Source organism: Chrysoperla carnea, chromosome 1 (genome assembly GCF_905475395.1).
Source record: "Chrysoperla carnea chromosome 1, inChrCarn1.1, whole genome shotgun sequence".
Classification (NCBI taxonomy): domain Eukaryota; kingdom Metazoa; phylum Arthropoda; class Insecta; order Neuroptera; family Chrysopidae; genus Chrysoperla; species Chrysoperla carnea.
This window is the reverse complement of record NC_058337.1, coordinates 130,071,299-130,085,650: the sequence shown is the minus strand read 5'-3', so window position 1 is coordinate 130,085,650 and position 14,352 is coordinate 130,071,299. Positions and strand designations below refer to the sequence as shown.

At 30.6% G+C, this 14,352-nt stretch overlaps 1 protein-coding gene across 2 annotated transcripts in view; it reads right to left on the bottom strand.

Moving 5' to 3' along the window:
* LOC123297333 (filamin-A) overlaps positions 1-14,352 on the bottom strand; it is a 46,296-nt gene that overhangs the window by 4,249 nt on the left and 27,695 nt on the right. The window contains exons 9-14 of one of the 2 annotated variants that reach the window (XM_044878952.1): positions 4,323-4,700; positions 2,469-3,317; positions 897-1,121; positions 508-836; positions 370-447; positions 39-310 (exon numbers count right to left, since the gene is read on the bottom strand). In XM_044878952.1, the coding sequence (XP_044734887.1) occupies positions 39-310; positions 370-447; positions 508-836; positions 897-1,121; positions 2,469-3,317; positions 4,323-4,700 (2,131 nt within the window). Of the gene's footprint in view, positions 1-38; positions 311-369; positions 448-507; positions 837-896; positions 1,122-1,180; positions 1,591-2,468; positions 3,318-4,322; positions 4,701-14,352 lie in introns of those variants that run through there. The other variant, XM_044878960.1, reaches the window with a different exon arrangement.

Sequence of the window (14,352 nt, the reverse complement as noted above, 5' to 3'; positions counted from 1 at the left end):
TAGAAAAATATATTTAAATAGAAATTATTTTGACATACCTCACACTTAAACTATGAGTTGCAGCTTCCGTTGGTTTAAAATTAACTTTGAATCTTGCATTCCCTTCTGATTGCACAAAATTCGGAACATTTTTTCCATTAACTGCGACAATAATTTCTAGATTTCCAGCACCAGCTTGTGAAGCATTTATATTAAAACTGACTGGTTTTCCAACGACACCATCGGTAATATCTGTGACACTGACTCGACTAGCATCGTATGCTTTTACTAGGAAAGGACTTCCTTCAATGTGACCTCCAGGTATACGAACCTGTAAGAAAAACTCATTCAAGCATTTTCAAAAAATTTAAATTTGCATTTAAAATTTACCTCAACACTATGATCTCCCACATCAATTGGGACAAATTCAACATTGAATTTTCCTTCAGAATCAGGATGAGGTACAATCTAAGACAAAAAAAAGTGCAATTATAATAATGAAAAATTTATAAAACTTCAAAAAATTACTTTAGGTGTTAACGGCCTTCTGGATGGTCCCAAAATCTCAACAATCGGAGCCGTTAAACTTTCCACAGAAAATTGGCACGGTTGACCAACAGATACTTTATCCAAAGAATCAGGGCCAACCAGCCGGGCAGCTGGAGCAATTGTGCACGTAAATGGACTACCAGGTACATCTTGTCCATTAAATCGTAAATCGACTGAATGAGGTGTGGCCTCTCGTGGTGTGAAAGAAATTGCATACGTATGTGGTCCTTGAGCTTGCGCAGAAGTTGGTACACGACCACCATTTACTGTTACTTCTAAATTCCCTGGACCTGCTTGGCTTGTTTCAACTAAAAACACGAACTTCTTAAATCAGATCCCGATTATTTTATAATTATTCAATGACATACCTAGGAATGTAACTGGTTTTCCTACAACTCCAAAAACAGCTTCTTTCACCTTAATTGCATTCACATCGTAAACTTTTGCGGCATACGGACTGCCTGGTGCTGGTGTACCAAGTACTGACACTGCCACGCGATGTTCGCCAACCACACGTGGAACAAATTCAGCACGAAATCCAGAACCATTTCCAAGCGATTGTACTTGTGTTGGAACAGCTTGCCCGCCTGGCCCTAAGTCATCGTCATTCATTTGTCTTAGGTCATTTTTATGGTTATTTTCTATATTTTTTTTACTAATTAATAAGCTCTTTTTTTACAACTACAGAAGATTAATTAAATGAAATGTACGATGAAAATTTATACAAATGAAGTTTTAAGTTAATTAAGAAATTAGCCACCATGCAAATTAAACCCGAAATACAATTCTAAATGAGTAATGTTAGAAAATGAAAGAAAGTTAAATACCTTAAGAAATCTAAAAGAAAAAGCTTTTCACAGCTTTCCATTATTTTTTATCTACATCTTATTTTTTAATTCATACAAAACTGCCTCAAATTGTTATCATTTTCGATATTATTTTGAAGAGTTGGTTAGTAAATCTCACATTTTACTAAAATGTTAGTTTTTTTTTTTTTGTTTTAGATGGGTAATATTTGAGTTAGTGCAGTTCAAAAGTCTGTCTAGTAAAATCGGCGTCGACCTGAAATAAGAAAGCAGTGCCAAAGAAACCCTTCTTGATATAATCAAAATAAAATGTGTAGACATATAAAATAGAATAAAATACATAGAAAAACCAATGCCGAAATTGATAACAGACGATTTAATAAAACACAAATTAACAAAAAAAATAATTTAATCTAACACATGCACTTTTAAAAAAAAATCAAAATGGGAAGAGCGTAGAAAAATGAGACGAAATACACCATGATACATGATAACATTATGCGAAAAAATATGATATTTTGATACTTCACACAGTGTTTTTTCTGCACCAGGGTGTATAAACTATAAGTGCCAAAAAAAAACAATTTGGGCGGTTTGTTATTTTTAAGGTTGTACTTTCATGATTGAGAAATGTTTAAGAGCAGTGAAACGAAAACTAAAATAATCGGAGAACGTTTCATCGTTTTGGGAAACGCTGTCATCAGTGGTAATGTTCATGAAACTCAATCTTAGCTAATTTTATATGAAGTGATAACTGCACGAGATTGCAGCATCTATATTCTGATTCAAGACGAGATACAAATCAAAGACGTTGGCATATAAAGCAAACGCGGCACGACCATACAATCTTGTGATTCTTAATTTAGATGGTTAACTCTTTCAGAATTTGGCAGATATATTATCCAGATTATAGCCTTCTTGTCAAAAGCTTCTTGAGGTACACAATTCCCCTGTGAGTAATTTTAAAGCTTTGTGAAGTTGAGACGTTCTGTTCGATGTTTGATTCATGGAGGGATAAAATTAGAGTTGAGTTTTAGAAAACTGGACACTTAACTTTCGAGAACACTTTTCAAGATGATGGTACAACCTTAACTAATATGTACAATTTTAAACACACTACGTAAAAACAATTACCTTCAACATTTACTTCAATATCTTCCAATTTCCCAGAATGATTTATAAGTAATGTAGCCGGTTTATGAACGGGTCCAGGTCCAGGCAATGTCACAGATGGTCCACCTGCTCCACTACTAACACCCACAATTAACGGACATCCTTCAACAGCTCGTTTATTAAATGCCACATTTACAATATGATCGCATGCTTCTGCAGGTATAAAACTGACTGCAAATCGAGCATTGCCTTGTGGATGTACTTGTGTTGGTATATTTAATCCTCTGGCTGATATTGTGATTTCGAGATTTCCTTCACCAGCATCGCTGGCATCAACAGAAAAAGTCACGGGTCGTCCAACAGTACCTCGTGACACAGATCCAACAGTGACACGTGATGCATCGAATGCTTTTGCAATAAATGGTGTACCTTGTACAGGGCGACCATTGTAATCGACAGTGATTTGATGTGCACCAACTTGATTTGGTGTAAATTCTGCGGTAAATCCTGAATGAATGTCTCCTGTTACTTTGACAGGTAATTCACCAAGAGGGCCACGTACAGCTACTGCTAATTCAGCAGCTCCACCTCCTCCAACTCCTATATGAAAACTACTTGGTTGATGTACCGGAATTAACTCTAAGTTGCTTAAGTTTAATGTGACTCGACTTGTATCTGTGACGTTGCAAATAAATGGACATCCACGGACTGTTTCGCCGTTGAATTTAATATCAATTAAATGTGGTTTCGCTTGATCGGGTGTGAATGATACTAAACATCTGCCGCCGCCAACTACTTGGACGTGGTTTGGTACTTCACCTTCGTTTATTGATATTTCTAATTGACCTTCGCCTGCTTGACTCGCATCGACTGTAATTCATTTAAAACGAAATCATAAAAGCGAAATGGTATTTGGATAAAATATTTAAGTTAAGTCATCAATAGAGTTTGCTAATTAAAATGTAATTAAATACAATTAGACACGATATTTGATTATTAAAAGGAAATTACTAAATTAAGCTGCATATCCGTTGTCGTTTGAAAATGAAAGGGTAAGTGTTGTTACCAAGTGTGTCAGAATTAAATGCCGAAAAACATTTTAAAAAAAAAACTTTCTTAACAATATATTCGCTACAATGCTTATAGCTTATCGAAATAAATTCGGCCAAGGAAGTCTACTCATCCAACCAAGGAAGTCACCAGTCAGGGACCCAGGAGACAGAATAGCGAAGAGATAAAATTGATTCGCGAGAACGCAAAATGATATCATAGACTTATGATTTTCGATCTTTCTTGAATTTTTTTGAATCTTTAGTGGAGAGGCAGTTGCGTCCCCCTTGGCGACGTTCTTGCAGCCAATATACAAATAACTCTTGATTTGATTTGAATTTCGAGCAGCAAGAAATGATATATGTTAACTGAGCTCAATGAACTGATTCAAGGATGTGTGTAGCTCTATTTCTTGATTATTCTGTAGCGTACAGGTGGTACCACGGGGACTATAATTTTTGAAATTTATTTACGGACGCTTATGAAAGTAATATCACAGAGAATGATAAAATTGGAAGAAAAAAAAGTTCGTACTTGTATTGTACTCCCAGTTACTCAGAACTTTGTTTTTTAGCAATATTGTCAAAAAATAGTTAAGGCAATAAAAATCTGGCATCGTTAAAATTAATTCTTAGCTTCTGCGTTGATTTTATTTTTAATTCTGATACACCCGGTACACTGAATAATACATCCACTCTATTAAATGTACATTTAAGGATCGACGAGCGATATAAACTTTTGATATTTATCTTCTACCATGTAGACAAAGTTTAAGGTGGGTGTTTTATACATAATACATTTTAGGTAGGAAGTAAAAGTAATAACCTCGAAATTGTACAGGTTGTCCCACAATACCACTACTAACATCCGCTACTTGTATCAATTCTGCGTCATATACTTTTGCAATTAATGGACCAGCTGCTAATTTTTCACCACCAATTGCCACCTCAACGATATGTGTACCAACTTCAGTTGGTAAAAATTCTACACTATGTACACCAGAATTAATGCCAGGTAATACACGAGCGGGTACAATACGTTTAGATGGTGCTAACACATTAACGGTTAGCTCGTCGGATGATAAATTCGGATTGCTTGTGATTATTTCAAATATTGCTGAACTATTTGCTGGCACCAGACGTGTTGAATCACCCATTACAGACAATGATGGCGGCGTCATTATATTCACATTCCAAGGGCTTCCTAAATTAAATTTAAAGAAATCAGAATAAAAATTTAATTAAACGAATAGGTTGTAATTAATTTTAATTATCTTATTATTGTCAATTATATTTACATTAATTAACATAAACTATGACTCATAAGTGTCGGAAAAACATTGTTATGAAATTCATTGTCTTGTTCTGTATATATTAATTTTAACCCATCAGCACTCATGCTATGAGCATTTTGCTCACGCTCGATTTAAAACATAAATAACTTTTGTTTTTTAAATGGTATATGTGGTTGAAACATTTTCTACCTTCATATAATTTTATCTATTTCCATGTCATGAATTTTTCAGATTATTTCAACCTATCTACAGTTTTAAAAAATATATTTTTCTCAAGTCTTTCAGAAATTGTTAGAATTTCTCTCATCACGTGAATAAAGATTACCGAACAGTTGACGCGAGTGCTAATGGGTTAAAAACTGTTGTAAACCTTTTCTTTGGTCGAAATTGAATTCAAAATATCCTAGAGTTCTCATTTATTATCTTTGGTAATATTTATATGGTTAAAGGAATGTTTTTGCATGGTCACCATATTTAGTCGAACTATACATTTTCTGGAATTTTCGGAGTGGCTTCATAATAAAAGTTTTTCGCACAGGATTTTAGACGATATTACAAAAATTCCTAACCCAATCGTTAAATGACTACGATTTTTGTATATTTTGGGTACAAATTAACCCTATTTAACCAATTTTTATCAAATTTCGATACAAAAATGTTTTTACGATTTTTTCAAAGAGATCGTTATGAAATTTCTAAAAAATGGCGAAAATTTTTTTGCCTTCGATTTGGATGAAAATTATTTTCTAGCGTGATTTTATAAGTCTAAAGCAACTAAAAAATAAGAAAATAAATTATAGCTTAAAGAAAACTCAAAAACAAGCTCTATATTTCACTAAAAAGTGGATAATTCCACAGTACAATCAAATATACTATCCACTTTTTAGTGCAATAAAGCGTATTTTTTTAGTTTTTTTTTAACTTTAGTTTATTTTAAAATATAAGCAAAAAGATCAACTTCAATAAGTACCTAAGAGTTTAACTTAAAAGACATCGTACTTTTGAATCACCTATATATAAAATTTCTTATCATTAATAGGTAATCAAAACTAATTAAGTAATTATAAACATATGGCATAAATAATTTCAAAATATTTGTACTATTAAAAGACGCCATAATTGGTCATAGTATATACATTTTTTTGTTTTATTATTTTCAATCATATCAGAAAAGTCGTAAAAATAACGTAATATCTTTTTATCAAAAGTAGAGCTAAAAGTAAATAAAAATAAAATACGAAATTTATGACATAAAAATTTGACGTCATTCTTAAATTCAGTCATTTTCAATTATTTCCACTTAGTATTTATTTTTTTTTTGTATTTCAATAATAATAAAAATCAATTATTTGAACAGTATAGAACAAATAACGCACGCGATTACGTCAAATTAGTCACCAATAATATTGGTGTCACTCAAATTAATACGTAGGTGATCATAATATAATGACCGTAAACACAAATATAAATAAAATTATTAGTACTTTAATACCACCCGAACAAGATGTTCTACATTTAAGGAGATTTGGGTTATCTTTCGGACTACATGTGATTTTAAACTGTTTTTGGGAAATTTTACAGAACAACGGGTACATTATTTGAATACTTTGTTTATTCAATTGTTGTACTTTATGTATTTTTTAGAAATTGTTGAATAAATTAAATCTATATGTTGTTTCATAAACCAATTCTAGAAACCTGGGGATCAAACTGTAATTAAGACAATTAAGACATTAAAGCAGGCGCTAGATAGACTTGAGTGTGCAAAATCCGAGGATCGCATTCTGTCAATTGATTCATATTCAGAAAACCTTATAGATTAACATCCGAATGTTTCAATAAACCCTATTCGTCCAATTGTTGTATGCCTCCACCCTCCCCAAAAAAGTTTCGAAAACCAAATGAATGGCGGTCGAAAGATTGCCATAATGGTGTTGGATTTTTAAACTCTTCCAATTGATAAAAAAAAAGTAATGAAGTCACTAATATTCAACACTTTCTGTACAGGGTATTTCAACAATTAACTCAGTTAATTGTTTGTTTTTACTTGTTCAGTTTAAAATTTGCCGTTTAATTTTTTTACTTTCAATTACTCATGTTAGAAGTGTTTGAATGCGCATGCTTTACCCAAGTTAAGGTCCCAAGAACGTATTGTCTTAATAAGTACTCAAACATCCAGATATGTTTTACAGGATCAGAGATGTTTTTCGATAATTCAAGTGTCCTGGTCAAGAAGAGGAGTGGATAAGTTCAAAAGCTACGTCAAGGGAGAGTGGTAATGAAGTCAGAAAGCTACGTAATTTTCTTGATATTTTTTCTTTAGCACAATGAAAATAATTTGCAGTTTAAGTTGTAGTTTACGATATTTAATTTCAAACATTGGATACGTAATTGTATATTTTACTAGCGACCCGTCCCGGCTTCGCACGGGTGCAATGTTGATACTAAAATACAAAAATGTGTTTATTCGCGATATCCCATTAGAAACCTCTTAAATTATCAGTGTTTCTCTACTATCAATTAAAAAACCACATCAAAATCCGTTGCGTAGTTTTAATGTTCTAAGCATGCATAGTGACAGAAAGTGGGAAGCGACTTTGGTGTATATTATCTAGTGATGATGAACGCCAAATTCTTACAATGCCGTAATGCCAATGTTTCAGAAAATATAAATTGTCTTCTTGTGTTGATACTTAAAAAAAATCTACGTTCCACTCGAGGGAGGTTCATAATAAAGGCTACGGTAGGCTACATAAAGAGAGGGAGGGATTTCAAAGGTGGTGGAATTGAATCCTGTGTTTATGAACGCTCCCAAACGGATTATACAAACGTAAAATACACGTTCTCCCTTTAGTAGTGATCAAATAGTAATTATATATTACTTATAGTTTTGATTCTTCACTACCCGTAACAGCTGTCAATCATAACATGCAATTATATAAAAATCGCACTAATTATAAGTTTAAATAAATTCCAATAAAAAATTTCACTATTTGCATGTAAGAAGAAAAAGTCCGGAATTTCTTTTTATTCAAAACAAAAAAACCTTTCTTTTAAGAAGTGAGATTTTATTTTTACCGACTTGAACTTGAACAAGAGTAGAGTGCGTGTCTGTCTCTCTGTAAACACACAAAAATGTATTCAAAACTTTTTTTATTAGGAAAGTTATTTGAAATACATATCACGCAATATTTCAACTATCTAATCGTCTATAATAAGGTATAGGTAAGTACTTAAGGATGTACGAGCACCTAAGCAATTTTAAGAAAAAGCTTGATTTTTTTTATATGAAGCTGGACTAGGACTAAAAATTTTAAGGGGGGTTGCCCGAGTATTTAAATAAATAAATTACTTCAAAAGTAGGCATATTTAACATTGGTTTTATGGCAAAACGGTAGATGGATGGTATGTCTTCATAGATTTCTCCAAAACTAGCCGATGGAAATTAAAGAAAAACTATTTAAATTAAAGTAAAAACCTTAATAAATTATTGAAAAAAAAAAAACCCGTTATGCGCTCGACTAACTAAGGATGTATGAGCACGGTAGTGGGGACACAAATTTAAAAAAATATATATTTTCAATTTTGATGGTGAATTAGATTAAAACTTGCCAAAATAAGACGAAAAGTAAGAATAAAAGAAAGTAATTTTCAAAATATCGAAAATTGAATATTTGGTTTAATTATTTAGCTTTCAATATTTCGAAAACCAGGCAGATATCAAAAAATTGTATTCTTATTTTTCGTCTACATTCATGAAGTTATAACAAAATTAATCATCAAAGTTGAAATAAGGTAGGTACAAATCATTTCAACTCTAAATCTGAAATTGCTTTGGTGCTTGTACTACCTTAATAATAACGATCCTTACATGGTGTGATTTGACACACACTTGACACTATTTCATGCATATCGAATCATCATCAAGCAAAGCGTCATCTTCCTGTCCTCAAGGTTGTAGACCGTGAGAGAATCATTAATTAATATTTAATTTTCTTCAGCAATTTTTTTTTAAATTTTTGATTACATTGAAATTCTCACACAAAGATTTAATATAAAGACTTTAGCATGCAAAGTGACGCAAAATGAACCTTGTGGGTTGAATGTCTTATATATATACAGTCAAAATAGCTTATAGTGATATTGAAGTGATCAAAAATTTTGGTCTATATAACTAATAGTCGTTATAAGCGTTATAAGCGTTATAAACGTAAGTCATTATAAAAATTAAAGTATGTGCATGCGTATTATATATGTTGGTAGTTATTAATCAGTTATAAGTCGCTATAACCGATATATTAAGCAGGGTTCGAGGATATATATCATGATATATATCCGATATATATCACGTGAATTTTTATGATATATATCAATACAAAAATGATTTTAAAAAATTTAATATTATTTAGTAATTTTTGGCATTTGTTACCGTATTTCTACTTCCCAAATTTTGATGGCATTTGAGTAGAGTTAAAACCTACTAATACTAAGCTCAAATCGTGTCGTGTCAGAAAAAGTTCGTTACTAAAGAGTAAGTTTAAGTAAGATTCAGAATCGGAAGATGATCTAGCTTTATCTTCCTTGCAGTCAAACCAAGCACAATTATAAAACGACATTTTTTTATTTTTTATTTGATAATTAACAGTTTATTACGAATGACTGATGACTGACTTGATAATTAAAAGACTGATTATACTCTAGACTAGTTATTATTTATAAAAATTTTATTATTTTTAATTGATTTTGCCTGATTTAGAAGAATATTTTATGTTTTGGTTTCATTTGTCTGATTTGAAGTGCCTAAGTAAATAAAACCTTTAAAACATTTTAGTTTTTTTAAATATCAAAATTTTGATATATATCGGATATATATCAAAAATATCCGATATTTTGATATTTATAATAAATATCGGATATTTTCGAACCCTGATATTAAGTAACTGTTGCGCTATGGAATGTAAAAATTGGATAAATTGATAATTTAATAGTGTTATGCGTTCAAATATTTCAATAAACTTGAATGAGTGTGCACCGAAATATAAAAAAAAAAAAATAAATAATGCGAATTTTGTCATGGTCGTCGGTATATGAGTGTAAAAAAATATTCTAAGCATTTTTTTTAAATAATTTTTTTAGGCTGAGTTTAAAGTTCTGATTTCGGTTTAGTATCTTAAAGAGTGTGACCCAACACTCTTTATGGCTGTGCAAAATTTCAAATCGATATACCTGTAAATAACGAAATAATGAGGGTGTCTTCATCTTAAATGCGAAAAATTATCCTAGTTTGCATATCGAAGATTCGTCATCGCCCGTGCCGTACGTTTTCCATAAATTAATACAATCATAAAAAAATTTTCTATTGTTAATTATTTTTAATTAAAAATTGTAGCCCCCAGCAAAAAACCTTATATTGACGCGATTGTCTGTCTGATGAAATAATTGTGGGTAAATAAAAATTATGCAGCTGTTTAAAACATTATCCGCTTTTTACTACTTATAACATGGATCTTCACATTGGTGGGAGCGCCGGTCAGTACATTAAAGATATGTATTTGCAACAAAATTTTATATATACAGCATTTCACTCAAATTGTATTATATAACAGTCATAATTGAAAGAACCCGATTAAATCCCTATATAAACACATACATAAATGAATCGGCTACAACAACATCAGTTTTAACGACATATTGGCTCTAGTGACCAATATTCATTGGAATTATAAGCTGACATATCGGCTATAACGAACAGCGCATGTTCATTAATACCTTTTGTAACTAAGTACATTCTTTTTCAGTTAAATAACAACATCATAATACTATTTTGAACCATATAAAGCTTATCTTAAACCTTAATAACTTTATTTTAGGCCTTATCAATTCATTTATCGGTTATAGCGACCAATTGTTATTGAATTTAGTCAGTAATAACCACCGTAATGTGTACATATATGCACATTTTATCACTTTAATATACAGATGTTCATATGGCTTATAACGACTGTCGATTATAATAACTATTTGCAGTATCGTAATTCACTTAATCAAGACGATTCAAGGAGTAAATTTCAGAGTTGCTTCATTCTAGAACGATTCAGTTCTAACATTAATTTTTCGGGATCAATATTAGTTAAGGTAGACCAGGCATAACACGTCGGCTATTCATGAAAATTCTACTTATTATATAATTTTGATTGAATTAAAATTTTAAACCTGCCTCACTCCAGAATAATTCACTTCTAAACAGTAATTTTTCGGACTTAATGGTAATAGTTAAGATGATTTAGGCATATCACATCGAATATTCATGAAAATTCTAGTTACTGTGTAATTTTAATTTAGAAATAAATTGAAAATTAGTACAGATTTATTTATAGTTATGCACTTTAAGTAAAACCTGTTTAAAAAAAATCACAGGTAGAAAGGTAAATAATTTGTTGAACCCACAGATTATTACCCCAGATTTAAAATTAACAAAACCACCAAATATCAAGGTAAACTATTTTTATATAATCCTAACAATTAGTTTATAAAGGTGTGTACCACGAACAAAATATTTACCCTAGTTTTTTAATTCTAGAATTATTTTATAATAAATAATAATTATAATAAAGTGACCTATTAAAAGTTAATTTAAAAACTTTTAATAAAAAAATATAAATTGAATTTTAATAAGAAAAGTTTAATAAACTTTTATATATTTTTTCTTTTTTTTTTTTACAAAACACGTCCGACAACAAAAATACCAAGCATCACTAAAACTTTCTAAATATCACTTAAAAAAAGAACTTGAAAAAAACAATCACAAACTTACACCAAAAAAAAAACAGAAAACTAAAACGATAAAATTGTAAATCCTTGATATTGGAAAATTTTCTTTTGTGGATTTTGTTTAAATAAGATGTTCTTTTTTTGAAAACAACAAAAAAAGTATAAACAAATATGGTGAGAAATGCTTCGTTCAGCACAAAAATAAGAAAATATTATTATATACAATAAACTTAAGCGAAATAAATAATATACAGCTATGTTTTTATGTTAGTCAGAGTTTTGTAGAAACCTACATCAAATACCTAATGTAATGTAAGTATATAGTGGAGAGTAGTGGGGCTTATTTTTACTGCTTATTAATAATTAACAATAAGGTAAGTTATACACAACTGAGAGGTATTGCGGAGTGGTTTAAGTTTAAGACATTTTATATGATAAGTTGAAAAGGTATTAAGATGAATTTTTGTTCTTAGTCTTAAGGTAGACTTTGAAAGAGGCAGCTATACGATTATCGTTCAACAATTCAAGCACGATTAGATGTTTTTCGGATTGTTATGCACGGCAACAAAAATTTTTATAATTAAGTGAATTATATCTGGATGCCGTCTCTGGTTCAGATTTCCTATTATAATTTATTCAGAGAATAATTCAAAATTATGAATCCAAATCAATCGAAATTAAATTATGATCTCAACATAACATCTTTCTATCGGTTAAATCTACTAAAGTTTAAGAAATGGCAACGTCATATCTTAAAATAGACTAAAATTACGCCCAAATAAATCCAATTTTCGCAATTTCTAGGTCAAAGATTTTCAATATAATTAAAAACTAAAATCATTTTCATTTTTCCCATTTTTTTAAAGGTGTTTTGTTAAGGTACCCCTTAACAAATTCACATTTCTCAATTTTCACAAAACCGTAGATTAAGGCCAGTTTAAGCCTTGCAAAAACCACGACCCTGAAAAAAAATTACGTTCCAAAAGACGGTTCTAGAGATATTAGCAAAACAGGGCTCAAATTTTTTATCCAATGAACTGATAACGTCATATCTTGAAACAGACAAAAAATCTAAAGTAGTTCTGAGAGTTTTTCTAAAAGATTTCTTCTTGAATTTATAGAAAAAACTTTGTTTTAGGCTATTCAAACATGGTGATAACGAAACCACTGACTAAAATTCGTTCCAAACCGTGGAATATCAGGATTAGAGCTCCGTGGCTACATATGCACCAAAAAAACGAGATACCGAAAAATGTTTTCAAGATTTCAGCTTCACAGTGCTCAAAATCCAATTAGCAACATCATATATTGAAATAGACGAGCTCGAAGCTCAAATAAATATAATTTTCGTTATTTTCTGGTAAAAATTATCTTAGGAATAGAGTTTATAATACCTTATAAATTGTAGTTATCGAGATATCAGCTCCGCCTCTGTTATGATTTTAAGAAAACATAAATTAATGATTCAAAAAATAATCTTTCTTCATTCTTTTTTGTATCGTAGCAGAAAAAATTAACTTAGAGAGTACAAATGAGCCATCATATTTTACTTTTATATACCCTGTATATATGTAATGGTATATCAGATATACTAAGTTTAGTCCCAAGTTTATAACGCTTAAAAATATTGATGCTAGGAAAAATGTTTTGGTAAAGGTGTTCCCTAAAATCACCTAATTAGTCCATTTACGGTTATCCGTCTGCCTGTTCGTCTGTCCGTCTGTAAACACTCCAAAACGAAAAGAAATATAAAGCTGAAATTTTATAGCGTGCTGAGGACGTAAAAAGTGAATCCGGGTCTTCTAGGGTCCGTTGGACCTATCTTGTAAACCGTTAGAGGTAGAACAAAAGTTTAAATATAAAAAATGTTCATTATAAAAAAATAAACAACTCTTATTTAAAACATTTTTTTGTTTAAGTCTCTGTTTATACGTGAGGGTGCAAATTAGGACAAAACTTTGGTGTCCATTTGCTTCAGGGCGCAAATTAGGACTATAAAAGATAGAGAGTTGCAAATTTGCAGATAGTTTCAACTAATATTTTTGAGAAAAACAAAAAAACTTTTAGAAAATTATTTCGAAATTTTCGAAAACCACATAATTAGCGGCCGACAAGTCGCCATAATTGTATTGGTTTTTTAACCCCTTCTAATTTATAAAAAATAAACACTGATATTCAACACTTTCTATTTAGAGTATTTCAACAATTAACTCAGTCAACTGTTTGTTTTCACTTGTGTTCTCTAATATTTAGTCTTAAGTTTCAAGAAGGTTTTAAGTATAATAACGAATTGAACTTATTACCTGCAACATGTATGTATGTATGCATTCCAATGTTTAGTCAACCAAGAGGTATTCCATCGCCTTAGGTCAATTAACCAGTGTTCAGTTATATTATTTGTCAACTGGCTTGTAAAACTTGTAGGACATTTAAATTTAAGTCTTAAAATTCTTATAGATATTAATATATTTTTTATGAATAGTATACCTTCTTAGCTCTAAGTACACACAATATTCATTCACTGATAATATAATAATAAATATATCATATGTAGTCGAGTTTTTTTTTGTACTGTATTTCTTGAATTTGTAGACGTTTTTAATTAGCATATGGCTATTGTAAAATGAAAGTTTTCAAGGGCGTTCATGGGGATTTCAGGTTGGTGTACTTTTATGCAAAGGCTGGCTACACCTATTTCTTTTGATTTGGTCTTGAAACATTTATGTACAGTTAGAATACATTTACACCTGTGTAGAAAAATGGTATATAGTATGTTAGTGTAGTGCAATG